At 52.2% G+C, this 27,034-nt stretch overlaps 1 protein-coding gene and 1 pseudogene across 1 annotated transcript; one reads left to right on the forward strand and one right to left on the reverse strand.

Annotated features, from left to right (window-relative positions):
• Positions 1-12,648: 12,648 nt before the first annotated feature.
• On the forward strand, positions 12,649-16,525 carry LOC115933737 (alkaline phosphatase, germ cell type). The gene is made up of 11 exons (XM_055379771.1): positions 12,649-12,791; positions 12,883-12,999; positions 13,112-13,227; positions 13,419-13,593; positions 13,670-13,842; positions 14,092-14,226; positions 14,326-14,398; positions 14,529-14,663; positions 14,746-14,937; positions 15,157-15,273; positions 15,399-16,525. Exons 1-11 carry the CDS (start codon positions 12,725-12,727, stop codon positions 15,695-15,697), a joined length of 1,599 nt encoding a protein of 532 aa, XP_055235746.1. The 5' UTR covers positions 12,649-12,724; the 3' UTR covers positions 15,698-16,525.
• A 5,035-nt stretch (positions 16,526-21,560) lies between these two features.
• On the reverse strand, positions 21,561-26,512 carry LOC115933791 (endothelin-converting enzyme-like 1; annotated as a pseudogene).
• Positions 26,513-27,034: the final 522 nt, after the last annotated feature.

Raw genomic sequence — 27,034 nt, forward strand, 5'->3', positions numbered from 1 at the left:
GAAGGAGCTGACTCCAGGTGTTTCTGACCTCCCTCCTAAAGCATTCTGGAGCACCCATCCCAATACAGCCATACTTAGTATCACACTTGCCCCAAGAGAACATTGAAAAGAATTAAATGAAGGTGAAATCAACCACATTTTCCAGGAAAGTTTACACTATTACAGATTTATTTGTACATTTACAACGGTACAAGGAGCACTTTGTCAACATGGTGAAATTCTGTCTCTACAAAACATACAAAAATTAGCCAAGCTTGGTTGCCCATGTCTGTGGTCCCAGCTACTCAGGAGGCTGAGGTGGGAGGATTGTCTGGGGCCTGGGAGGGTGGAGGCTGCAGTGAGGTGCGATCACGTCACTACACTTCAGCCTGGGTGACAGAGCAAGGCCCTGTCTCAAGAAGAAAACAAAACAAAAAGACTTTGTACTCACTAGAAATACTAGAATGATTGAATACTTCTTTATGAAAATTGAATTAACATTGTAAGACGTCTATTTGCCAGGCATGGTGGTTCAATGCCTGCAATCCCAGCACTTTGGGAGGAAAAGAGGTTAGGATTGCTTGAGTTCAGGAGTTGCAGACCATCCTGGGCAAATGGTGAGACCTCACCTCTACACAGTTTTGTTTAGTGTTGAGGCAGAGTCTCACTCTGTCTCCCAGGCTGAAGTGCAGTGGCGGGATCTAGGCTCACTGCAAACTCCACCTCCTGGATTCAAGTGAATCTCCCGCCCCAGCCTCCCATGTAGCTGGGATTACAGGCGCCTGCCACCATGCCAGGCAAATTTTCGAATTTTTAGTAGAGATGGGGTTTCACTATGTTGGCCAGGCTGGTCTCAATCCTGACCTTAAACGATCCGCTCGCCTTGGCCTCAGAAAGTGCTGAGATTACAGGCATGAGCCGCCATGCCTAGCCCCAGATTTTAAAAAAATTTAGCCAGGCCAGGTGGCACGTGCCTGTCGTCCCAACTACTTGGGAGGCTGAGGCGGGAGGATCACCTGAGCCCAGGGTAGTTGAGGCTGCAGTGAGCTGAGATTTTGCCACTGCACTCCAGTCTGAGTGACAGACCAAGACCCTGTCTCAAAACAAAACAAAACAAAACATGTATTTGAGAACCTGGGTTTCAGGACAGTTTTTTCAATTCTGGGTTTCAGTGGCTGTCACAAAAATATGGGAGGTGAACAGAAGATAGACTCAAATAGCTGGCCTTACTAAATTATCATACTCATTGTTAAATTCCATCCATCAAATATGCAAAGGTTTCTGGTAAAATCCAGCTAGTGTATTTCTATCTTCCCAGCTGTCAGTCAGTTCCTCTTTCTAACCTATGTGGAGGTGCTGCATGATTATATTTTACATGAGCGCTCACACCCACAGACTTCTATTATTTAAAACTGGACAAATTTTAAAATAGATTGTTCTGCTATTAGATTATTCTGTTGTCTAGGTTTTTTGTTTTTTGTTTTATGTTTTTGTTTTTCATGTGTAGGTATAAGGGCTTATCAGTCAGCTATGTTATTGACCACAAAATCAAGTGTCATGAAAATATTTTCAAACTTCTATTCAAAAATATGCACTTTCCTTAGCATGAGTTTTCATTGAAAGATAATTACCTTCTCATTTTGTCATTGAAATGACATCTTTACCTGAAGGACATACAGGAAGTATATTTATATTCTCAATCTTTTCATGGTACGCCTAAAATGGAGAGCTTTTCAGTTCAAAGTCAGCAAACTGGATTGTAAGAAGGAGGGAGGGAGAGTTAGGAAGAAAGAGAGGGAGAACTCAGGACAGGTGGGTTCAGTACTTTGTCATTCTGCGACTCATTCTATGTGGCCAGAAAGTTTCCACCCACTCCCCTTACCAAGTATCTTAAAGTTTCTATTTATGTTTAAGTTTCTATTATGCAGCTATCTAAACTTTACAAAATCAACCCCACTGCCTTCTGCAACATCTCATGTACATGCTGGGCTTCTTTCCTGCGCTGATTAGACGGGGGGTGAACCCATGAGTGAGGGGTAAGGGTGAACCTACCTCTGCACGCTGATTTGTATCCGGAATGCTTTTTTTGAAAAAACCCTTCCTGAGTAGCTATTCCATCTGTGGTTGCATTTCCACCATTTCCTCATAACATTGTTTTTATTTAAAAAGGAATTTACTGTTGGCAATATATCTTGTCTGCTATATCTACCTTTTAGTGGGACATGAAAAAAAATGAAAGAAGTGGTTTGTGTATTTCCTTGAGGTCAGGAGTTCGAGACTAGCCTGCTCAACATGGGGAAGCCCCGTCTCCACGAAAAATACAAAAATTAGCTGGGTGTGTTGGCGGGTGGCTGTAATCCCAGCTAGCTGGGAGGCTGAGGCAGGAGAATTGCTTGAACGTGGGAGGCGGAAGTTGCAGTGAGCAGAGATGACGCCACTGCACTCCAGCCTGAGTGACAGAGTGAGGGTCTTTCTCAAAAAAAAAAAAAACACCTAAAAATTTGGTCCCCTGTGTTAGTACAACAAAGTTTTCTTGAAGTATAGATCAGCTCTTAGAAAATCTAAAAGAGTTATTAATTTTTACTTCTGAAATATATTTCACATCTAAACTAAAGCTTTCTTTTCTTTTCTTTTTTCTGAGACAGGGTCTCGCTCTGTCATCCAGGTTACAGTGCAGTGGTGTGGTCTTGGCTCATTGCCACCTTGACCAACAGGGCTCAAGGGATTCTCCTGCCTCTGCCTCCTGAGTAGTTAGGACTACCACCTACTGTGCTAACTTTTTTGTGTGTGCCACCACAACTGGCTTTTTTATTTTTGTATAGACAAGGTCTATGAAAATTCCATCATTGGATAAAACTCTTAGAAATCTAATATTTCACCAGGGATTTCACTCCATGATTACCTTGTATGTCACAGAAATAACCAAACTTCCTTGTCAATTGCTAATTACAATAAACTATCATCAGATTTTTTTTTTTTAATATAAGTAGAGGCTCTCTTTCTGTCACCCAGGCTAGAGTGCAGTGGCACAATCATAGCTCACGGCAGTCTTGAATTCCTGGGTTCAAGTGATGCTTCCGCCTCAGCCTCCCGATTAACTGGGACTTTAAGTGCATGTAACCATGCCTAGCTAATGTTTTTATTTTTTATTTTATTTTATTATTTTTATTTATTTATTTATTTATTTTGAGACGGAGTCTCGCTCTGTCGCCCAGGCTAGAGTGCAGTGGGGCATCTCGGCTCACTGCCAGCTCTGCCTCCCTGGTTCACGCCATTCTCCTGCCTCAGTCTCCCGAGTAGCCGGGACTACAGGCACCCGCCACCACGCATGGCTAAGTTTTTGTATTTTTTTTAGTAGAGACGGGGTTTCACCGTGTTAGCCAGGATGGTCTCAGTCTCCTGACCTCCTGATCCTCCCTCCTCGGCCTCCCAAAGTGCTGGGATTACAGGCATGAGCCACCGCACCCGGCCATGTTTTTATTTGTTATGCAGACGGGATCTTGCTATGTTGCCCAGGCTGGTCTGCATTTCCTGGTCTGAAGCTGTCCTCCCAAAGTTCTTTCCAAAGTTCTAGGATTGCAGGTGTGAACCTCCATGTCAGGTCTGAACGTCAATCATATTTTTAAGAATGGCTGTTCAAAGTCTCTGTCATCCACAGTGTTGTCCTTCCCTAAAAGCGTTTCCAATCAGATTCATGGTAAAGACGTTACCAAGTACTCTTAGGACAAGTTTCTGATAACTTTAAGATCAAAAGACTAGGCTTGCTCGGTGGCTCATGCCTGTAATCCCAACACTTTGGGAGGCCGAGGCGTGTGGATCACTTGAGGTCTTGAGGTCCGGAGTTCAAGACCAGCCTGGCCAACATGGTGAAACCCCGTCCCTACAAAAAAAAAAAAAAAAAAAAAAAAAAAAGACTTAGCTGGGCATGGTGGCAGGTGCCTGTAATCCAGCTACTCAGGAGGCTGAGGCAGGAGAATCGCTTGAACCTGGGAGGCAGAGGTTGCAGTGAGCCGAGATCATGCCACTGCACTCCAGCCCGGGTGATACAGCGAGACTCAGTCTCATTAAAAAAAAAAAAAAAATCAAAGGACTAAATAAAATTTTTTTCAGAACACAAGTGAAAAAACATGAATTTGTGAAACAACTAATCAAGATCAGACAGAACAAAAATTAACGACATGAAGTTAAGTAACCAGTGAAAATCTGTGCTTAAAACAGAAAGCTTAAACAGTGCTTAAATCAGTGTTTAAAACAGAGAGCTATGACCTAAAGAATAATTACAGAATTGAACACTGAAGAAACCACCACCCGGATCAAGAAATGGACTATGACCAGGATCTCCCCACCCCACCCCATACCTTCCCTGTTCATAATACCCATTCCTTGGTCACCAAAGGAAACTGAGTTTTGGGTTTGTTTGTTGGTTTTTGTTTGTTTATTTACAGACAGAGTCTTGTTCTCCCACCCAGGCTGGAGTGCGGTGGCAGGATTGTAATTCACTGCAGCCTCACACTCTGGCTCAAGTGAGCCTCCCAACTCAGCCTCGCAAGTAGCTGGGAGTACAGGCATGTGCCACCACACAAAGCTAATGTTTAAATGTTTTCTAGAGATAGAGTCTCCCTATGTTGATCAGGCTGGTTGCAAACCCCTGGGCTCAAGCAATCTTTCTTACCTTGGCCTCCCAAAGTGCTGAGATTACAGGTATGGGTCACTGCACCTGGTCTCCCTGAATTTTTTGATACTCATTTCCTCTTCATAGTTTTATCCCTCATATAGTTTAGTTTTGCCTAATTTCAACTTTATATACATAAAAGATATGTTGGATCCTATGTATTCTTTTGTGGTTTGCATCTTTTGTCCAGCTTTATGTCTGTGAGATTCATTTAATCTGTTGCATATTACAACTGGTTATTTCCATTGCTGTATACGATTCCGATCATGAAACAATTGACTTTTTATCTTCTCTCTTTTTGTTTTTTTGAGACAGAGTCTCCCTCTGTCGCCCAGGCTGGAGTGCAGTGGCACGATCTCGACTCACTGCAAACTCTGCCTCCCAGGTTCAAGAGATTCTCCTGCCTCAGCCTCCTGAGTAGCTGGGATTACAGGTGTGCGCCACCACACCTAGCTAATTTTTGTATTTTTAGTAGTGATGGGGTTTCACCACGTTGGTCAGGCTGGTCTCGAACTCCTGACCTCATGATCTGCCCGCCTCGGCCTCCCAAAGTGCTGGGATTACAGGCATGAGCCACCGTGCCCTGCGACATTTTATCTTTTCTGTTGTCAATCAACATTTGGGGCTGTTTCAATGTCTGGCTATTTAAACAATGCCACTTTGTACACGTTTGGTGCTTTCCTCCTGGACATGTGCCAAGTTTCTCCAGGACACTTACCCAGGACAGAATTGCTGTCTCGTGGGATGTGCACAGCTCAACATTCAGAACGCTGCTCCTATTGGTTCCTCCACTTCCTGCCAGCTCCCCAGGGATGGACTTTTAAATCTTGGCCAGTCTGGGATCTGGGACACCACCCCACCCAGTGTGGTCTCTTCTACATTGGTAGACACCTTTTCACACACATTTATTGATATTTCTTCTTTTTCTGTTTTTCTTTTCCTTCCTGAGACAGGGTACCCCTATGTCACCTGGGCTGCAATACAGTGGCTCAAACATGGCTCACTGCAGCCTCAATCTCCTGGGCTCAAGTGATTCTCCCACCTCACCCTCCAGAATAGCCAAGATGAAAGGTGTGCACCACCACACCTGAGTAATTTTTTAATTTTTTTGTAAAGACAGGGTCTCTCCATGTTGCCCAGCCTGGCCTCAAAGGATCCTCCAGCCTCATCCTCCCCAAGTGCTAGGATTACAGGCCTGAGTTAGGAAACCAGGGCGAATTGTAGCTGAGGATTGCTTAAGGTCATCATAAGAAGAGCATTGAAAGAAACTTCCCACTACACAGCTATCAGAACGGCTGAAATACAAAATATGACAACACCAGATGCTGGCAAGTATGCTGAAAAAGTCACTCAGCTTGCTGGTGGACACGTAATGGTACAGCCAATCTGCAAAACAAGCTGGTAGTTTCTCCAAAAACTACACATGCAACCAACATACAGCCCTGGCCATTTATCCAAGAGCAATGAAAACACATGTTCACTCAAAAACCTACCCATGAATGCTCATAGCAGCTTTATTTATAAAAGCCAAAACTGAAAGCTGCTCAAGCTTCCTTCAGCAGGTGGTTGGTTAAATACACTGTGGTGCTTCCATCCCGTGAAATAGTGCTCAGCACTACGGAGGAGCCAGCTACTGGCACACGCTTGGATGAAGCTCCAGGAAGTTACGTTAAGTGAAAAAAAACGCCCTTCCCAAGAGATCACACATTGTTTGTCTGCATTGATGTAACTTAGTTGAAATGACAAAAGATTAGAGACACAGGATGCATAGCAGATTGCCAGGGATTAGGGACAGGGGAAGAGGTGGAGGAAAGAGGTGACCTGGTTATCAAAGTGACCCTGTGGGGTTGGAGCTCTGCAGTATCTCAACTATGGTGCTGTTACACACAAACCTACTTGGGTGATAAAATTGTATACACACTCCCACACACATGCACACGAGTACAGGTAACACTGGGGAAATCTGAATAATAACTGTGGATTACGTCATTGAGGGAAACTAAGCAAAGTGCACAAGGCATTTGTCCTTCCTTCCTTCCTTCCTTCCTTCCTTCTTTCTTTCTTTCCTTCTTTCTTTTTTTTTATTGAGACAGAGCCATGCTGTGTAGCCCAGGCTGGAGTGCAGTGGCATGATATCGGCTCACTGCAACCTCTGCCTCCCGAGTTCAAGTGATTTTCCTGCTTCAGCCTCCTGAGTAGCGGGGAATTACAGGCTCGTGCCACCACACCCGCCTAATTTTTGTATTTTTAGTAGAGACAGGGTTTCACCATGCTGGTCAGGCTGGTCTCAGACTCCTGACCTCGCAATCCACCCGCCTCGTCCCAATGTGCTAGGATTACAGGTGTGAGCCACCACGCTTGGCCAAGGCCATTCTTTTATTATTTTTCTTCCTTTCTTTTTCTGTTTTTGAGATGTTTTCTCACTCAGTCACCCAGGTTGGAGCGCGGTGGTGCAATCTCGGTTCACTGCAACCTCTGCAGCCCAGGCTTAAACCAACCTTTCGCCTCTGCCTCAGGAGTAGCTGGTACCACAGGCGCACGCCACAATGCCTGGCTAATTTTTTATATTTTTTTATATAGTTGGGATTCTGCCATATTGCCCAGGCTGGTCTTCAACTCCTGAGCTCAGGTGATCCACCCACCTCGGCCTCCCAAAGTGCTGGGGTTACAGGCTTGAGCCACCATGCACAGCCTGCTTGTATTATTTCTTACTATTACATGTGAATCTACAGTTTGTCAAAAATTCCAAAAGGAAACTCGGGCCAGGCAGGGTGGCTCAGGCCTGTGATCTCAGCACTTTGGGAGGCCGAGGTGGGCAGATCACGACATCGGGAGTTTGAGACCAGCCTGGCCAACATTGTGAAACCCCGTTTCTACTAAAAATACAAAAATTAGCCAGGCATGGTGGTGCCCGCCTGTAATCCCAGCTACTCAGGAGGCTGAGGCAGGAGAATCACTTGAACCCAAGAGCCGGAGGTTGCAGTGAGCTGAGATCATGCCACTGCACTCCCGCCTGGGCAACTGAGTGAGACTCAGTGTCAAAAAAACAAAAACAAAAACAAATACGAAACTCGGCTGGGTGCGGTGGCCATTGTCTGTAATCCCATCAATTTGGGAGGCTGAGGCGGGCAGATCACATGAGGCCAGGAGTTTGAGACCAGCCTGGCCAGCATGGTAAAACCCCATCTCTACTAAAAATACAAAAATTAGCCGGGCATGGTGGTGGGAACCTGTAATCCCAGCTACTTGGGAGTCTGAGGCCGGAGACTCACTTGGACCTGGGACGTGGAGATTGCAGTGAGCCAAGATTGCGCCACTGCACTCCAGCCTTGGCAACAGAGTGAGACTCCATCTAAAACAAAGTAAATAAAAGTTTAAAAAATTTAAAAGAAATTAGCCAGGCATGGTGGTGCACACCTGTAACCCCACCTACTCGGGAGGCTGAGGTGGGAAAATCGTTTGAACCTGGGAGGCAGAGTGTGCAGAAGATGGCGCCACTGCACTCCAGCCAGGGCGAGAGAGTGAGACACCGTCTCAAAAAAAAAAAAAAAAAAAAAATGAACAAAATACAAAACAAAACAAAACAAAACCTCAGGATGGCTGGGAAAGCTCCTGACTGGCTTTGCCTTTGGAGTGAATCAATCAATCAATTAAGGGCGTGCCTGTTAGTGAGTCTCCTCTGACCTTTAGCCAAGAATGTTCCAAACTCAGCAAGATGAAGCAGGAGGTAGAGGGAACTAAGGGGGCAACAAGCAGGAGACAGGAAGGGCCCATGAGGGTGACATCTTCCCTGAGAGCCCCAGGACAACCAGCAGGAAGTCAGGCGGGTGCAGGCAGGAGGACCCAGGAAAGCTCGGCCTGAGGGAGGCCCTAGGCGTGGTGGGGAGTGGGGTAGGGCAGGCAGAGGCTGGGCAGCAGGTGAGGTCCCCTGGATTCTGGGGGCCAAGCCTGGGGCTTGAGGTAAACAGGCCTGAGTGGAGAAGGGGCTGCTGTGGTTGGGCTGGGGTGGGTGGAGCTGGAGGAGCCTTTTCTTCTTGGACCAAATTTTGAATTGTGCTACATAACATGGTACATCAGATTTACCTCCTTCACCATTTTCAAGTGTTCAGTACACACACATTGTTGTGCAGCTGATTTCCAGAACGTTCTCATCCTGCAACCCTGAAGTTCTGTCCCTATTAAACTCCAACTCTAACCCTAACCCGAACCCTACCCTAACCCTAATCCATTGCCCCCTCCCCCAGTCCCAGGTAACCTCCATTCCACTTCTGTCTCTATGAATTTGACTCCTCTAGGGACCTCAGAGAAGTGTGTTCATGTGCCTTTGCCCTTTTTGTTATTGTTTTTAAGAATCTTATTTTACAGGAGACGTATTTGTCCTTCTGCGACTTTCATATTTCACTAGGTGTAATGTCCTAACCGTTCATTCACGTTGTAACAGAGTCTTCTCCAGGGCCTCCTTCAAGGCTGCACGATATTTCGTTGGGTGGATGACCCCATTTGGTTTCTTCTACCTTTTGGGCATATATATATGCACATATATAACCCAGGCTGGCCTGGAACTCATGAGCTCAAACAATTCTCTGACTTGGCCTCCCAAAGACTGGGATTACAGGTGTAATCCACCACGCCCAGCCATCCTTTTGGTTATTCTGGTTTTCAAATTTTTTCCAAATTTTATTAAGACTGTGATAAACCAGCCAGGCATGGTGGCTCATGGCTGTAATCCCAGCACTTTGGGAGGCCAAGGCGGGCAGATACCTTGAGGTCAGGAGTTCAAGACCAGCCTGGCCAACATGATGAAACCCTGTCTCTATTAAAAATACAAAAAATTAGCTAGGTGTGGTGGCTTGCACCTGTAGTCCCAGCTACTTGGGAGGCTGAGGCAGGAGCATCACTTGAACCTGGGAGGCAGAGGTTGCAGTGAGCTGAGATCACACCACTGCACTCCAGCTTGGGTGACGACAGAGTGAAACACTGAAAAAATGTTTTTCAAAAATGAAAAAAAAAATACTGTTATAAACCCTTGGATTGAAAAAGTTTATAATGATAACTTCTACAATGTAAAAAATAAAAAAGTAAAAAGAGTTAAAAAATAAAAATAAATAAATAAAATTATCAATGAACCCTAATCAGAATAAATATAAAGTTGAAAAACACACTAAACAAATCACTATATTATTCAGGAAAACATGCATATGTGGTAAAAAGCAATCAACAGCAAAGTCAAGATTAACCAAAATACAGGATAGTCATTACGTCTGCGGAGAAAGGTGGGAGACTCAAAGGCTTTAAATCTTTTTCTCAAAAAGATTTATCCCTACAGAGTAAATAAGGGTTTATTTTTGTTATTCATCTTTAAATGGAACAGATGGAAAATATTTTTTTGCATGACCGCAACAAATGGAAAATATATTAATGAAGTTCAGTCACTCTTCTGTTTTACTCATAATAACAGAAGCCAGAAACCTGGGAGTTACCTTTGACCACTCCCTCACCAACCAAGTCCAATTAATTTTCACTTCTAATCACACCTATAATACCAGCACTTCGACTGGCGGAGGCGGGCAGATCACTTGAGACCAGGAGTTTGAGACCAGCCTGGCCTTGATGGTGAAACCCCATCTCTACTAAAAACACAAAAATTAGCCAGGCATAGTGGCTCATGCCTGTAATCCCAGCTACTCAAGAGGCTCAGGCAGAACTGCTTGAATCCCGGAAGCGGAAGTTGCTGTGAGCCGGGATCACACCATTGCACTCCAGCCAGGGTAACAGACCAAGACTCAGTCTCAAAAAAAAAAAAAAAAAAAGGATCACTTTCTATTCTTCCCCACCCACAACACCAAACCCTGGCCCCAGCCACTTCGATTCTCACCAGGAACCCAAATCCCTCCCTCTTCCTTAACACCCCCGCTCTAATCCAATCTCCACACAGCAGCCAAAGCCAACACTTTAAACATGATTAACTCTGTCTGTCTTCAACTTGAATCTCCCTCACTACCCTCCTTTTCTATCAGAAGCAACAGAGAGACAAGTAAATTGCCCAAGGCCACACAGCAGGACATGGCAGAGACAGGATTCAGAATCTACTGGTTTTGACAGTCGACATGTCTCATCCACCCACTATCCCATTTTGGGTGATCCCAGAAAAGGGTCAGCCACTGCCCTAACACAGGGTAATCTCAGACAAGGACAGAGGATTTCTCCTCCAATCACCACTTCCCTTCCTTTATCAGCCTAACTCCTAGTTTTCCCTAATTCTCAACTCAAACCACACTTTCTCTTTTTTTTTTTTTTTTTTTTTTTTTTTGAGACAGGGTCTTGCTCTGTCGGCCAAGCTCGAGTGCAGTGGCGTGATCTTGGCTCACTGCAAGCTCCACCTCCGGGTTCACGCCATTCTCCTGCCTCAGCCTCCCGAGTAGCTGGGATCACAGGTGCCTGCCACCACGCCCGGCTAATTTTTTGTATTTTTAGTAGAGACAGGGTTTCACCGTGTTAGCCAGGATGGTCTCGATCTCCTGACCTTGTGATCCACCCGCCTCGGCCTCCCAAAGTGCTGGGATTACAGGCGTGAACCACTGGGCCTGGCCTTCAAACCACATTTTCTAGGAAAGGCCTTCCTAGGCCCCTTGTCCTATTCCAGCAACTCCCCACATGGCCAGCACTTTGTACATCTCTAAAAACATTCCTCTTCCACTAGATTGTGCCCTCCACAAGGGCAGAGGTCTGTTTTGCCCACGATTGTGGCACATGTCACACACCCTTGAGCACTCTGGTTCCTCTCCAAATCCATTTCTCCTGAATGTGGGCCCAGATTGGTGGCTTAAGTCTGGAACCCTAGCAGTGTTGTAGGATCGCTTGAGCCCAAGAGTGCAAGACCAGCATGGGTAACAGAAGGAGATCCTGACTCTACACAAATTTTTGAAAATCAGCTTCACATAATGGAAGATACACGGGAGGCTGATGTGGGAGGATCGCTTGAGCCTAGGAGGTGTGGCGTGAATGCACCACTGCACTCCAACTTGGGTGACAGAGCCACACCCTGTCCCAAAAAAAATAAATAAATAATAATGATAAAACAGAAAGAAAAAAAATGATGGCAAGATATCTGAACTGCAGAAATACTTTTTAACTCAGCCTGAGGCTATCAAAACATCTGATCCCCATGTGAAAGGCTACGGTTCTGGGCATGCTCAGGGCCCATGGAAAACAGAGTCCGCCCAGGCACCTTCTGTCTGTGCAAGCCAATAGGTGTCACAATCAAGTGCACAAGCTGCTCTGGAAGACCCAGCCCAGGCCTGTCTGGCCGAGGGCACTGGACTCTCCCCCACTGCGTCGTCCAAACATTAGTGCGAGTGCACCTACACAAACACATACACAATCAAACACAACATGTAAGCAATGGGCAGGACTGGCCCAGCCCCACTCAGTGTTGTCACCATTGGCCCCACAGATGCCCACAGCCCTGGAGCTCTGGGCCTAGATTCCTGCCAGCCCCACCTGTCCAGGCCAAGGCCAGATGTTGGAGCAACGGGGTGCCAGAGCAGCAAAGCCCCCCATGTGCCCGTTTCCCACCGGGCCCAGGCTCCTGGCATCAGAAAGCTGAACCCAGTATCTGGCCCGGGCTGTGTACTTCCAGCCTCCCCTCCTCTTGACACCAGAATAGAGCCTGGCCCCCAGCTCCCAGGAAATACAGAAAAAAAAAAATGGTGGATGAACGAGTGACAGGGTGTCTTGTTCCACACAAGACACAGTGAGCAGGGGTTGGGGGAGGGGCTCCTGGCGGCAGGATGCACACTGCACTATACCCAAAATCCCACCCTTCCCTGGGGGACACCTGGTCCCACCCTAAGCTGCCTTTCTCAGGACCCCAGCCCCAGCCCAGCCCAGCCACACCCTGCCACTCCCTTCAGCCAGTGTGGCTTCAGGTCAAGAGGCTGGGCGGGGTCAAGGTGGTAACAAGGGGAGGGGCCAGGACACAGTTTTTCCTGATTTAAACCCAGGCAGCCTGGAGTGCAGCTCATACTCCATACCTGGCATTTCCGCCTTGCCGCTCTCCGACTGCTTCCAGACATGCAGGGGCCCTGGGTGCTGCTCCTGCTGGGCCTGAGGCTCCAGCTCTCCCTGGGCATCATCCCAGGTAATGAGGCTCCCCCAGCTGCCCCTACACACACACACACAGGGCACCCCCCAGCCCAGGCTGACCTGATCTTTGCTCTCCCCTTGGCCAGTTGAGGAGGAGAACCCGGACTTCTGGAACCGCCAGGCAGCCGAGGCCCTGGGTGCCGCCAAGAAGCTGCAGCCTGCACAGACAGCCGCCAAGAACCTCATCATTTTCCTGGGTGACGGTGAGTGAGCCAGCCCTTCCAGTCCCGCAGCCCTCACAGCCCCGCCGCCCGGACCCTCAGTGGTTCCAGGACAGCCCTGGGGAGCAAGCCTCACACACTTCTGCTCCTTCAGGGATGGGGGTGTCTACGGTGACAGCTGCCAGGATCCTAAAAGGGCAGAAGAAGGACAAACTGGGGCCTGAGACCTTCCTGGCCATGGACCGCTTCCCATACGTGGCTCTGTCCAAGGTAAGTGCTGGGCTACCTTAGAGTCCTCCAAGCAGAGAAGGGGAATCCTGGCTATGGAGTGTGGTAGGAGGGAGGGACCCTAAACAGCTGGGGCTCCAGTAAGGAGCTGGAGGCAGTTGGAATCCCAGAGGACAGAGATCAGGGTCTGTTTGTCTGCCCCAGAGAAGAGCTCAGAGTGTCTCTGTCCCCAGACATACAGTGTAGACAAGCACGTGCCAGACAGTGCAGCCACAGCCACGGCCTACCTGTGCGGGGTCAAGGGCAACTTCCAGACCATCGGCTTGAGTGCAGCCGCCCGCTTTAACCAGTGCAACACGACACGTGGCAACGAGGTCATCTCCGTGATGAATCGGGCCAAGAAAGCAGGTGAGCTGGGGCCCGCTGTGGGGTCAGGGCCAGGTGACAGACCTCCATCCCATATCCTGACCTCTATCACCCTCAGGAAAGTCAGTGGGAGTGGTAACCACCACACGGGTGCAGCATGCCTCGCCAGCCGGCGCCTACGCCCACACGGTGAACCGCAACTGGTACTCGGACGCCGACGTGCCTGCCTCGGCCCGCCAGGAGGGGTGCCAGGACATCGCCACGCAGCTCATCTCCAACATGGACATTGACGTGCGACCCCAGGGCCAAGGGCTGGGGCTGGGCAGAGAGTAGCAGGGAGGGGGCACCAGCTCAGACCCAGGCAACCAAAAGCCTTATCTGGGCCAGCAGGGTCTGGAGGTGGGGTTGTGGGCGTAGAAGGCGCAGCCCAGGCTGGGCCATTCCCACAGCCTTGGGGAGGGGAGTCAGGGGCTGTGCATGAGGAGGGGGCACGGGGCCAGCCAGGCCCCTAAATCCACCTGCCCCATCCTCTGTTCCCAGGTGATCCTTGGTGGAGGCCGAAAGTACATGTTTCCCATGGGGACCCCAGACCCTGAGTACCCAGATGACTACAGCCAAGGTGGGACCAGGCTGGACGGGAAGAATCTGGTGCAGGAATGGCTGGCAAAGCACCAGGTGATGGGGGCTGGTGGGTGTGCTGGGCACAGCAGGGGGAGGGCAGAGGTGTGGGGCTCGGGACTGTGGGCTGAGGCCTGGCTCTCTCCCTCCCTGCAGGGTGCCCGGTACGTGTGGAACCACACTGAGCTCATGCAGGCTTCCCTGGACCCGTCTGTGACCCATCTCATGGGTAATGACCCCCTTCCTGCCCTGGCATCCCTCAGATGGCCTCAGATGGCACCTTCTGAGCCTGTGTGCACATCCGCCAGCACCCTCCCACCCCCAGCCTGCCAGTCACCACAGGACCCCTTGTCCCACAGGTCTCTTTGAGCCTGGAGACATGAAATACGAGATCCACCGAGACTCCACGCTGGACCCCTCCCTGATGGAGATGACAGAGGCTGCCCTGCGCCTGCTGAGCAGGAACCCCCGCGGCTTCTTCCTCTTCGTGGAGGGTGCGTGGTGGCCCCTGGGGAGTGGGGGTTGGGGGTTGGAGCAGGGCAGGCTCAGCATCTCCCCACTCTGGCCTTCCTGCAGGTGGTCGCATCGACCATGGTCATCATGAAAGCAGGGCTTACCGGGCACTGACTGAGACGATCATGTTCGACGACGCCATTGAGAGGGCGGGCCAGCTCACCAGCGAGGAGGACACGCTGAGCCTCGTCACCGCTGACCACTCCCATGTCTTCTCCTTCGGAGGCTACCCCCTGCGAGGGAGCTCCATCTTCGGTAGGCCTGGGGAGAGTGGCAGGTGCTGCTGCGTCAATTAAGTGGGTGAAATCTGAGCCTCAGTCTCCTCCTCTGTCAAATGGGAGTAATGCTGGCACCAGCCCTGTAGGGTCTCCTGAGGACTAAGCCCCTGACCAGGCAAAACGTGGCGGTGCCTAGCACGTGGGAGACACTCCACAGCTGTGTTCAGCTCAACCACAGGGACCCCTCTCTCTGCAGGGGTGGCCCCTGGCAAGGCCCGGGACAGGAAGGCCTACACGGTCCTCCTATACGGAAACGGTCCAGGCTATGTGCTCAAGGACGGCGCCCGGCCGGATGTTACCGAGAGCGAGAGCGGTGAGTGCCGCGGGGTGGCCCCCTGAGGGGGACCAGGGTGCCAAGGATGGGGGGCTGGCGGGAAGGGGTCACCTCTTGTCTGCCTGGAACTGAACCCTCCTACTGAAAATGAACCCTCCAACCAGGGAGCCCCGAGTATCGGCAGCAGTCAGCAGTGCCCCTGGACGAAGAGACCCACGCAGGCGAGGACGTGGCGGTGTTCGCGCGCGGCCCGCAGGCGCACCTGGTTCACGGCGTGCAGGAGCAGACCTTCATAGCGCACGTCATGGCCTTCGCTGCCTGCCTGGAGCCCTACACCGCCTGCGACCTGGCGCCCCCCGCCGGCACCACCGACGCCGCGCACCCGGGGCCGTCCGTGGTCCCCGCGCTGCTTCCTCTGCTGGCAGGGACCTTGCTGCTGCTGGGGACGGCCACTGCTCCCTGAGTGTCCCGTCCCTGGGGCTCCTGCTTCCCCATCCCGGAGTTCCCCTGCTCCCCACCTCCAGTCGTCCTGCCCGGCCTCCACCCCGAGCTGTCACCCCTGGAGTCGCCACACAGACGTCCTGCCATGGAACCTTCCCCTCCCGGTGCACCCTGGGAACTGAGCCCTTTGCTCTATCTTGCTCTTCAAATTTTGGCTCCAACTCCAGGGACTGGGGATTTGTGCCTGGCAGCTGCCTGCATTTCAGGAAAAGAGGAGGCTCAGACCATCCAGCCCCCGCCCATATCCTGAGGTGGATCAGGCAGGCTCTCTCCCCGGGGACATGAGGCACCCAGACCTAGGACCCCCTGCGCCTTTTTTAGCTTCAGTCATGGCAGCACCTGAGGGACACAAGGACTCGGGTGCATCAGGACGCCTGGAGAAGCGTGGCTTCCTGCCACCCTGCAACCCACCCTCCCAGCCAAGGAGGCTGCTGTGGCGGGGATCCCCAGGGGGGCTTTGACACAGTCCTCTGCTGTCCCTCCACTGGGCTAATTCTACACCCCTGCGCCCCTCCTAGGGGCCCATGAGTCAGAGAGGCTTGCCCCAAGTCACAGCCACTCAGATGCTCGAAGCCCCCCTAAGGTCCATTCCAGCACCCACCTGAGTTCCGAGGAGCACCTGGGAAGCTCTGGGTGCAGGATAGCAGCCCAGAGTCCATGGCCCCGCCTAGGCCATCTGGGTGCTGGGCATGGATTTCTCAGCAAGGAAGACTCATTACCTTCCCTCCCCAGGCCTCCATTCTTCTGGGAAACACAAAGCAATAATAAAAGGAAGTGTTAGACAATGTAATGCCAGTACTACTTCCTAGGATAAAAATCATGAGTGAATATGGACACAGTGGCTGGAGGGGTGGATAACACAGGCCAGGAGGGGCTGCTGAGGAGCAGATGACTGAGCAGGAGACCTGAGCAGAGTCGGGGCTTGAGCAAGGTGGCACAGTAGCACAAAGGCCCTGGGGCAGCGTCAGCAGGCTGTCTGGGCGGCCAGGGGCTGGATCAGAGGGTGGGTAGATGGGGGAAAGCTTGAGGGGTCAGGAGGGTGGGGGACATGGGGGACCGTGAAGTCTAGGTAGAGGGGTGTGGTTGGAGGTCTTTGAGGAGGGCTGTGACCTGCCCTGGCTGGGAAATGAGCACTCTGGCTGCTGCCAGGAGAAGGGTCTGGTCTTTTGGATAGAAGGTGGGGGTGGTAGAGGGTAGAGGTGAGAGCTGGGGAAGGAGCTGACTCCAGGTGTTTCTGACCTCCCTCCTAAAGCATTCTGGAGCACCCATCCCAATACAGCCATACTTAGTATCACACTTGCCCCAAGAGAACATTGAAAAGAATTAAATGAAGGTGAAATCAACCACATTTTCCAGGAAAGTTTACACTATTACAGATTTATTTGTACATTTACAACGGTACAAGGAGCACTTTGTCAACATGGTGAAATTCTGTCTCTACAAAACATACAAAAATTAGCCAAGCTTGGTTGCCCATGTCTGTGGTCCCAGCTACTCAGGAGGCTGAGGTGGGAGGATTGTCTGGGGCCTGGGAGGGTGGAGGCTGCAGTGAGGTGCGATCACGTCACTACACTTCAGCCTGGGTGACAGAGCAAGGCCCTGTCTCAAGAAGAAAACAAAACAAAAAGACTTTGTACTCACTAGAAATACTAGAATGATTGAATACTTCTTTATGAAAATTGAATTAACATTGTAAGACGTCTATTTGCCAGGCATGGTGGTTCAATGCCTGCAATCCCAGCACTTTGGGAGGAAAAGAGGTTAGGATTATTTGAGTTCAGGAGTTGCAGACCATCCTGGGCAAATGGTGAGACCTCACCTCTACACAGTTTTGTTTAGTGTTGAGGCAGAGTCTCACTCTGTCTCCCAGGCTGAAGTGCAGTGTCGGGATCTAGGCTCACTGCAAACTCCACCTCCTGGATTCAAGTGAATCTCCTGCCCCAGCCTCCCATGTAGCTGGGATTACAGACGCCTGCCACCATGCCAGGCAAATTTTTGAATTTTTAGTAGAGATGGGGTTTCACTATGTTGGCCAGGCTGGTCTCAATCCTGACCTTAAATGATCCGCTCGCCTTGGCCTCAGAAAGTGCTGAGATTACAGGCATGAGCCGCCATGCCTAGCCCCAGATTTTAAAAAAATTTAGCCAGGCCAGGTGGCACGTGCCTGTCGTCCCAACTACTTGGGAGGCTGAGGCGGGAGGATCACCTGAACCCAGGGTAGTTGAGGCTGCAGTGAGCTGAGATTTTGCCACTGCACTCCAGTCTGAGTGACAGACCAAGACCCTGTCTCAAAACAAAACAAAACAAAACAAAACATGTATTTGAGAACCTGGGTTTCAGGACAGTTTTTTCAATTCTGATTTTCAGTGGCTGTCACAAAAATATGGGAGGTGAACAGAAGATAGACTCAAATAGCTGGCCTTACTAAATTATCATACTCATTGTTAAATTCCATCCATCAAGTATGCAAAGGTTTCTGGTAAAATCCAGCTAGTATATTTCTATCTTCCCAGTTGTCAGTCAGTTCCTCTTTCTAACCAATGTGGAGGTGCTGCATGATTATATTTTACATGAGCGCTCACACCCACAGACTTCTATTATTTAAAACTGGACAAATTTTAAAATAGATTGTTCTGCTATTAGATTATTCTGTTGTCTAGGTTTTTGTTTTTTGTTTTATGTTTTTGTTTTTCATGTGTAGGTATAAGGGCTTATTAGTCAGCTATGTTATTGACCACAAAATCAAGTGTCATGAAAATATTTTCAAACTTCTATTCAAAAATATGCACTTTCCTTAGCATGAGTTTTCATTGAAAGATAATTACCTTCTCATTTTGTCATTGAAATGACATCTTTACCTGAAGGACACACAGGAAGTATATTTATATTTTCAATCTTTTCATGGTACGCCTAAAATGGAGAGCTTTTCAGTTCAAAGTCAGCAAACTGGATTGTAAGAGGGAGGGAGGGTTAGGAAGAAAGAGAGGGAGAACTCAGGACAGGTGGGTTCAGTACTTTGTCATTCTGCAACTCATTCTATGTGGCCAGAAAGTTTCCACCCACTCCCCTTACCAAGTATCTTAAAGTTTCTATTTATGTTTAAGTTTCTATTATGCAGCTATCTAAACTTTACAAAATCAACCCCACTGCCTTCTGCAACATCTCATGTACACGCTGGGCTTCTTTCCTGTGCTGATTAGACGGGGGGTGAGCCAATGAGTGAGGGGTAAGGGTGAACCTACCTCTGCACGCTGATTTGTATCCGGAATGCTTTTTTTGAAAAAACCCTTCCTGAGTAGCTATTCCATCTGTGGTTGCATTTCCACCATTTCCTCATAACATTGTTTTTATTTAAAAAGGCATTTGCTGTTGGCAATATATCTTGTCTGCTATATCTACCTTTTAGTGGGACATGAAAAAAAATGAAAGTGGTTTGTGTATTTCCCTATTGGAACAGCACCTGGCAAATACCTTCAGCTGAGCCATGTTGGGAACATCTGTGCTTCCAGCTCATTGCAAAGCAAACCTCCCACACTGGGTACTTTGCTCTAACACGAGTTTCTTCCAATCTTCGGCATTGTTTTCTCCACATCTTCCGACGGTGTTTGCTGACAAAGAAATGTCTTTCGGTTTGTCGACAGATCATTTACTGCTCATTGTTTCTGCCATTTTTCCTGCAAAGAAAGTATTAAGTTTCTCCCTGGTGGTAGGTGTTTTTAGTCTCATGGTATCATGCAAGAAACTTTAAAAGAGATTTCCAAATATTTGTCATTGCGTATGGAAATATCAAGAAGTACTGGGTTGAACTGCACCTAAATTTAAACATTGATGGGAAAAAATTGCACTCTTTCTTTGGTTCCGGAAGCTTAGTTTGGCCAGGCACAGTGGTTCATGCCTGTAATCCCAGCACTTTGGAAGGCAGAGGCAGGCGGACCACCTGAGGTCAGGAGTTCAAGACCAGCCTGGCCAACATGGTGAAACCTTGTCTCTACTAAAAAATACAAAACTAGCCAGGCATGGTGATGCATGCCTGTAGTCCCAGCTACTTGGGAGGCTGAGGAGGGAGAATCACTTGAACCCAGGAGGCGGAGATTGCAGTGAGCTAAGATCTTGCCACTGCACTCAAGCGTCGGCGACAGAGCGACGTTCTGTCTCAGAAAAAAAAAAAAAAAAAAAGCTTAGTTTTAGACACCTTGCCAACCATGAGGATTTCACACTGCTCATAAGTAATTAAGTAATACCTCCAGGAACAAGGCACCCGGGGCAAACTTCAGCAGTAATCACAGAGTGGGGGAAATTCAAAGAGTTTTGTTTGCTGATTTTTTATTATTAGGGCTAACTTCTGGTCAGGTCCGTACCCCGGGTGACGTGTGCTCTGCCAGGAGTAATAAGCAATTCTCAGCTCCCCCTTCTGCTGTGGTTCATCTGCTCTGGATTTCTGTTGTTAGTTGCAGATTCTTTACAGGAATCTTGTGTGAGCCTCTTGGCCCTTTTGGAGGATTAGGTCGGTTAAAACTAGATCATATAAGGCTGTGTGCAGTGGCTCACGCCTGTAATCCCAGCACTTTGGGAGGCCGAGGCAGGCAGATCATGAGGTCAGGAGATCAAGACCATCCTGGCTAACACGGTGAAACCCCCGTCTCTACTAAAAATACAAAAAAAAAAAAAAAATTAGCCAGGTATGGTGGTGGGCGCCTGTAGTCCCAGCTACTCGGGAGACTGAGGCAGGAGAATGGCGTGAACCCGGGAGGCGGAGCTTGCAGTGAGCCGAGATCGCACCACTGCCCTCCAGCCTGGGTGAAAGAGTGAGACTCCGTCTCAAAAAAAAAAAAAAAAAAGAAAAAGAAAACTAGATCATATAATCTGTCAATCTACTTAGGCAGACACACTAATAATCCACAATTTGCTGAAAGCTTGTGATCTGGAGGGCGTACTGTGTCAACCCCTGGCCTGAGGCACCCAATTCCCTTCCTCCGGGACACCCGGGAACCACATGGGGTGGGTGCCTGCGTGAAGGGTGAAGGCACCAGCATTCAGCTCAATATTAAACAGGAGCTCTTGGGTCGCTCACTGCCCAGGGCTGTGCTGAGGCATGTGATGAGCCCAGCAAACAGTAAGCACTCAGGAGGGCCTGATGTTCCTTTAACCAAACCCCGAGGTCCAGGTTAGTCTTGAGGTGCTTGCAGCCTGGGCAGGCCATTCAAATTGAGCAACTCGTTGTGAGCAGGGGCATCTCACTCCCTGCAAAATTCAGACCCCAGACGGCACCACAAGTTCAGTCCCCACCAGATCCGAGGCCCCTGCCCATTGAGTGCCCGTGAGCCCCTACACAGTTCCAGTGATTGGCACAGGAAGCCTCATAATCGGGGAAGAGGAGTATGCTCCCTGCAGCCTCTCAGGACTCAAGGGGGAACCCAGCTGTGCCCTTCTGGCCTGGGTGCTGATGTTGCATCTGATGATGCCCTGGTCCCACTGGTTCTAGGAACAGGCCTCCCCACCGGGTTAGCATCTGCGTAACTGGCCTTTGCCCCCCTCCCAAGGGGGTGCTGAGATGTCTACAGTGTGTGGGACTTACTATGTGGGACTTGTAATTGTACCCTCTGAGCTAAGGCGGCCCCAGGACCTACTGACTCCCTCTGACCAGAGCTCCCCCCTTTGCTACCAGGCCACACACTGGACCCCAACACCAAGAAGCAGCTGAAGTTCCTCTTGATAGAAGCTTGCCACCTAGGATGCCACCGGGCATGCATTGGCCAGAGTATGTTATGTCTTGATCACTGAAGTCAGGTCATAGAGCCTGGACTGCAGGACATTCTGTGGTTACACTATAGGGAGGGTGTGGTCAAGTGGGAGACCCGCCTATATTTGGACCCAATAGGTATAGAAACACAACCCGAACCCATCTGGTTCTTGCTGGGTAGATAGAAGGCAATGAGCACCTGTCAGGGGAACAACCACCTCTGTAGAAAGGTCACAGAGCCCGGATGGCAGGACATTCCTGGCAGCCCAGCCACACCCATCTCCTGACAATGCATCTTCTGTGCCACCTCTGGGCTGGGCCACCACCTTCCCGGCTACTGCCTCATGACCCTCTTCTGACACCCCAGCTCTGGGCCAGGCACCCACATGGACTTGTCCATCTCCTGCCCAATCTTCTTGACTGAGAGCTGGATGCTGAAGCAGATGCTGTTCAAGATGTTCTTGTAGTAGGTCTTCCCACGGACCTTAAACTATGAGGGGCACGGGCAGCACTCAGCTGCAGACCAGGGCTAGGCTGCAGATAGCGCCACAACCGGGCCATGCAGGCCACCTGCCCTCCCAGGTGCCATTAGCAGAAGGGCTGTGGTCAGGCTGGGCAGGCAGGGACACAGTCCCACCTCATACTCCTTGTCCACAGACCCAGTTTGAAAAGGAAGTCTGGGTAACCGACCATCACCACCATGTACTGAAGTTGCGGGCCGGAGGGCTGGTGAGGTGGCACAGGGCCTCAGGGCACAGCATCCTTGCCCACCCCCTGCCCACCAAGGAAAGGAGCACTAGGCCAGCCTAGGAGTGGGCTTCACGGTGGGGGAGGCAGGCCTGCTCAACTCCACGAAGTCCTCTTTGTCCCTTTTATTCTCTTTCACTGGCATATAGTAGGTGATCAGTCAATGTGCATGGGACCAACAGATGGCACTGGGGGCCCCTCACCACGGCCCCAGCAGCTGTTCTGGTCTCCATGCAGTCCAGCTCCTCCAGGCGCTGGCCCAGGATGTACTTGGCGTCTTCCACCAGCTGCCACACATGCAGGGTCAGGGGTCAGGGAGCAAGGGTCAACCCAGCAGCCTTTCACTCTGGTCCATCACTCCTGGCATGAAGGAGTCTTTCAGCACCACTTCCTAAGCCCAGAGCTCGGTGCTAGGCACCAAGAGGACATGTTGGAGGTAGGGATCCAGACCCTTCCCCTCCGACAATAAGCTCACAGGCTAGAAGAGGAAATGGCTGCAGCAACCACCATGGGCATCCCTAAGGAGATGCCTCCTGAGCATGGCTGAGAAGGTGGGCAGGGGCCTGGCGGGGAGGGCCACCTACCGCTGACAGACCAGGAGGAGGAGGCCTGCAGAGGAGCAGACTGGAGCCTCAGAAAAGGCTGAGGCCTAAGCAGGGCCTGGTCCCCCTGCCTGCAGGGGGACATTTGGGGCTCCCCATGCTAGGACCATGGCCTCGGGAGGGTTCCACCCTCAGTTCAGCACCATCCTCCCCACCCTAAACCAGGGCAGCCCACCTTGGTAGCTGAGAAGTGTTCATGTACAAAGAGGGCACGAAGCGCCATGCCAAAGTGGTGGTTGGCCTGGCCCAGGTTGACCCGGGCCAGTTCCTGCAGCTTGCTGCTGCCCTCCATCTCCTGTGCCAGCTTGTGCAGCACCTCATGGAATGGTGAGAACAGGTGCTCACTCAGGACCACCACGTCACACACGAGGTAGTTATGCAGGACCCTGGGGGCCAGATGAAGCCAGTGGGGTGTCCAGAAAGACATTCATATGGGCCACCAAGGGCACCACCCCCGCCTGTACTACCCAGCCTGCGGCTGGACCCAGCACCCAGATAGTCCCTCAAAGAAGGGGCAGGAGGTCATCCCAGGTATGTGGAGGCTGAAATTGGAGTGTGCTGAGCTCAATGACACAGCAGGACACTCTCGCTACTGATGCCAGCCCCTGAAGCTGATGGGTCAGGGCTTCTATCATTTCCTGACTTGCCATGGGGAGACAGCGTCTGTCCTTGAGGGTGACTGTCTGACTCAGAGCTGGCCTGCAAAGGCCTCTGTTCCTCCCCATGGTGGATAGATACCACGAGGCTCTCCCAAGGGTGGCCCAGGGACAGCAGAGCTGTAGCCACACTTTCTCTTTCCAACCATCCCTAGGTGAGGAAACTGCAGCTCAGGAAGCTCCCAGCCCTGCCAAGGGCCTCGGAAAGCAGAGGGGAGAGCTAGGATCGGATACCCGGGCTCTGGGTCCTTTTTGAGTGCTGCCTCCTCTAGTGTGACTACTGGACAGAAGTAGAGGTGGAAATTCATGGCACACCCAGCCGGCAAGTCCAGGGGGCAGGGGAGGGGCCTGGGCCACACTCACATGGGGGGGTGATCTTCTGCAGCTGTCCCAGCGTCATCTTTTTGTACATGGAGCTGACATCTCGCTGGAAATCATCATACTCTGACACAGTGATCTGGGTGGGGGTAGCGATCAGAGCTGAGCCAGCCTTGCCCCATGGTCCCCTGTCATCAGCTGCCCCCACTACAGCCACAGGGTCTCCTTAGCCTTCTTCTCCACAGCATCAGCACCCAGAAGGCTGAGCACTCGCTCCATGAACACCCTGTGTGCTGCCAGTATCTGCACCACGGGAAGGGGCTCATCCAGGGACAGGGACAGGGACAGGCCTAGCCTGGGGACACCCATCCTGGGGCCCCAGGCCTTCCCTGCCTCCCCATCCCATGCCCCAGCACCTTCTCACTCTCCTCATCCTGAGCGAGGTACAGAGTCCTCTCTAGCAGATTGAGCCCATCCTGGTCAATCTAGGGAGGGAGACAGGGGCCAGAGGTCAGAGATCCGCATGCCAGACTCCCCAAACAGATGGAATTTTCACCCCAATGCCCAGAGAGCGACCAGACATCCATGGGTACAGACCCAGAAGCACGCAGACCCCAGCCCCTCTTTCCACCCAGACGAGATGACCAAAGCCCCATCCCTGACTGTCTCAGCTTACCCCTGAAAGCCTGCACTTTCCCTACCTGTCGGGGGCACTTGCGCAGTGCCGCACTGACCCTTGGGGTTCCTGGCTTTGGCGCCAGCCCCAGCCCTCACGGAGATGTCAGCCCAGCCCGCCGGCGCGTCCCTCCCTCCCTGCCCTCACTGCCTTCCAGAGGGCTGGGAAATTGCGGCTCCCGCGGCTCCGCTGAACACTTCAGTTAACCCAGGGAAATTACTTGCGCCTTCCTCCCGCGCTCTGCCGCCAAGCGCTCCCCTCCCCTGCTTTCCCTTTCTCTCCTCTTGCGCACCCTCCTCCCACGCGCAGGGACCCCTAGTCAGGGCCACGCCCCGGGTCTGCGGCCGCTGGCTGGGCGCTCGGGGATCGCACTCAGGCGGATGACGTAGCGCGAGGAGTTCCTGTAATCTAGGCTGATCTAGAGAAGAGCGCGGCGGCACTGTACACGCCCTGCACCTTGTACAGCAGCTGGTTGAGGTCCCAGCTGGTTGAGGTTCCGCGACCCCCAGACGCTCCGCCGCGCCGCCCAAGTCCCAGCCCCCGCAGTCCTCCATGACCTCTAGCATGGGCCGAGGACTCAGTAGCTCTATCTCGCGCATGTCGAGGCACGAACGGGAAAAGGCGCTCACCTTGCACTGGGCCGCGTCGCCGGGCCCATCCCTGGGCCGTGCCAGCAGGCACCTCAGGCGCTCCTCTTTCTGCTCGCCGATGGCCGCGATGGTGCCATAGGTGAGCTTTTCGTTGGGGGTGGCGTGGCGCCTCAGTCAGCAGCCGCAGGCGAAAAAGTAGAAGTCCTGGCACGGGTCCATGCTGGCGTCCAGGTTGGCTGCCAGGAAGCCGGCGGCGCGCGCTAAGGCCTTGCCCTCCGGGCAGCTCTCGGGACAGGCGCCGCCGCCCGCCGCGACCGGGCCCAGGTACTTGAGCGCCAGCATAGCCGCCAGGATGGCGCAGAGATCAGCGGCGAACACCAGCCCCGACCGCAGGCTCACCTCACGCAGGGTTCCAGCGCGGCAGCCCAGGTCCTGGTGGCGCTGCTCCTTGAGAGAAGCCTGGGCGGCAGAAAGGCCCTTGCACGATCCCCGCGCCGCAGCAGCTTAGGTACTTGACCTCCTGGAACGCGTCGTAGTGCGCCGTCAGCGAATACCGGGCTCCATGGCACCGAGGCCGCCGCGCTGCAGCCCTGGGCCACCTGGGCTATGGGATGCGCGCGGCCGCTGGCCTCCTAGTGGGCCTCTGCATGGCCCCGGGGGGCCAAAGCTGCGGGAAGAGCAGAGTCAGGCTCAGGAGGCGCAGCAGCCCGACGGGGCTCCCAGGCACCGCGAGGAGAGACGCAGGCCTGGGTGCAGAGGCCCCAGCTGCCGGCCTCATTCACTGCGGAAACCAGGGACGAGGAAAGTCTGGCGGGGCCACCATCCCCGCGTGCACAGTGGAGTCTTCTCCCCTGTCCTCCTCCCTGCACACACGTGTCGGATGCTGGATTGGGAGGCCTCTTATGGGAAGGGGGAGGCGCCGGGCACGGGGCCTGGCACGTAGGGGGCCTTCATTGCATCTCTCTTACCTTCGCCTTTCTTGTCCACGACCTGTCCTAGCCAAGGCCAAGTGGGGTGGGGGAAGGAGCAGAGGCTGGAGTGAGGAGGTGCGGTCAGGGGCGCGTCTATGCGGCACTTTCAGCTCTCCGAGCTGGACACAGACAGACGCTTCGCAAAACGGCCAAAGCACCAAATTTTGTCCTCGTGGAAGTCTGCGGGATCGACCACTTCAAACCCGCTCGCTGGCTCGTTCTGCTCGGTGGCCCACCGGCGCACCCGCCCCTTCCCAAGGGGAACGCGCTATTGCTCCAGGGTCGCGGATACACAACCCATCCCCTGCACGGCAGTGATGGGGAACCCGAGACCTGTCCGTCTCTATCCCCTTTCCGCTCCACTCCTGGCTTCAACAGGTTCTCTCTAGAACCCACACTTGGGCGAAGTTTCACCCACTTTGGGGCGCGAGCTGGCCGGGCGAGCCCAGAGCCATGCGGGCGCGGCGCGCAGTCCATGGAGCCTCAGAGCCGAGCCTGGGAGTCGCAGCCGGCGGATGGACGCAAACAAAGCCGGGAGGCTCCGCGCAGCGGCTACGAAGGTGACGGAAGTGGCCGCGGCTGCAGGGACTCAGGCGCCACTTACGTGGCAGGTGTGCGCCGGAGCCTGGCAGAGGCGGAGCGGGTCGGGCCGAAGCCGCTGCCTGAGCAGGAGCGAAGCGGCTCGGGCGGCCGGTGTCTCCCCGCTCCCGCTGCCTTCTCTGCCGCCGCCCCAGCCCGCCGCCCGCCTGCCTGCCTGCCCGAGGGAGGGGACGCGCCGGTGGCTCCACCCTCCTCCGCCCGTCCCGCGCTCCCTTCCTTCCTCCTGCGACCCTCTGGCTACCTGGCAGCGCGGCGGCAGCGGGGACCTGGGTCGGGGGCCGCGGAGACAGGCTTCCGAGGGTCGTGCGCGGGCTGCGGTAGGGGACTCCGGGTCCAGTCGCATCCCGGGACTAGTGAGGGTAGCGATTACACCCGGCAGGAGTCCCTTCCGATCCCGTG

This window comes from Gorilla gorilla, chromosome 11 (assembly GCF_029281585.2).
Source record: "Gorilla gorilla gorilla isolate KB3781 chromosome 11, NHGRI_mGorGor1-v2.1_pri, whole genome shotgun sequence".
Lineage (NCBI taxonomy): Eukaryota > Metazoa > Chordata > Mammalia > Primates > Hominidae > Gorilla > Gorilla gorilla.

Coding starts and splice junctions, on each gene's coding strand:
- LOC115933737 (XM_055379771.1), top strand. CDS start 12,725: ATGCAGGGGCCCTGGGTGCTGCTCCTGCTGGGCCTGAGGCTCCAGCTC. Junction 14,227..14,325: donor AATGGCTGGCAAAGCACCAG/GTGATGGGGGCT, acceptor CCCTCCCTGCAG/GGTGCCCGGTACGTGTGGAA. Junction 14,938..15,156: donor GCGAGGGAGCTCCATCTTCG/GTAGGCCTGGGG, acceptor CTCTCTCTGCAG/GGGTGGCCCCTGGCAAGGCC.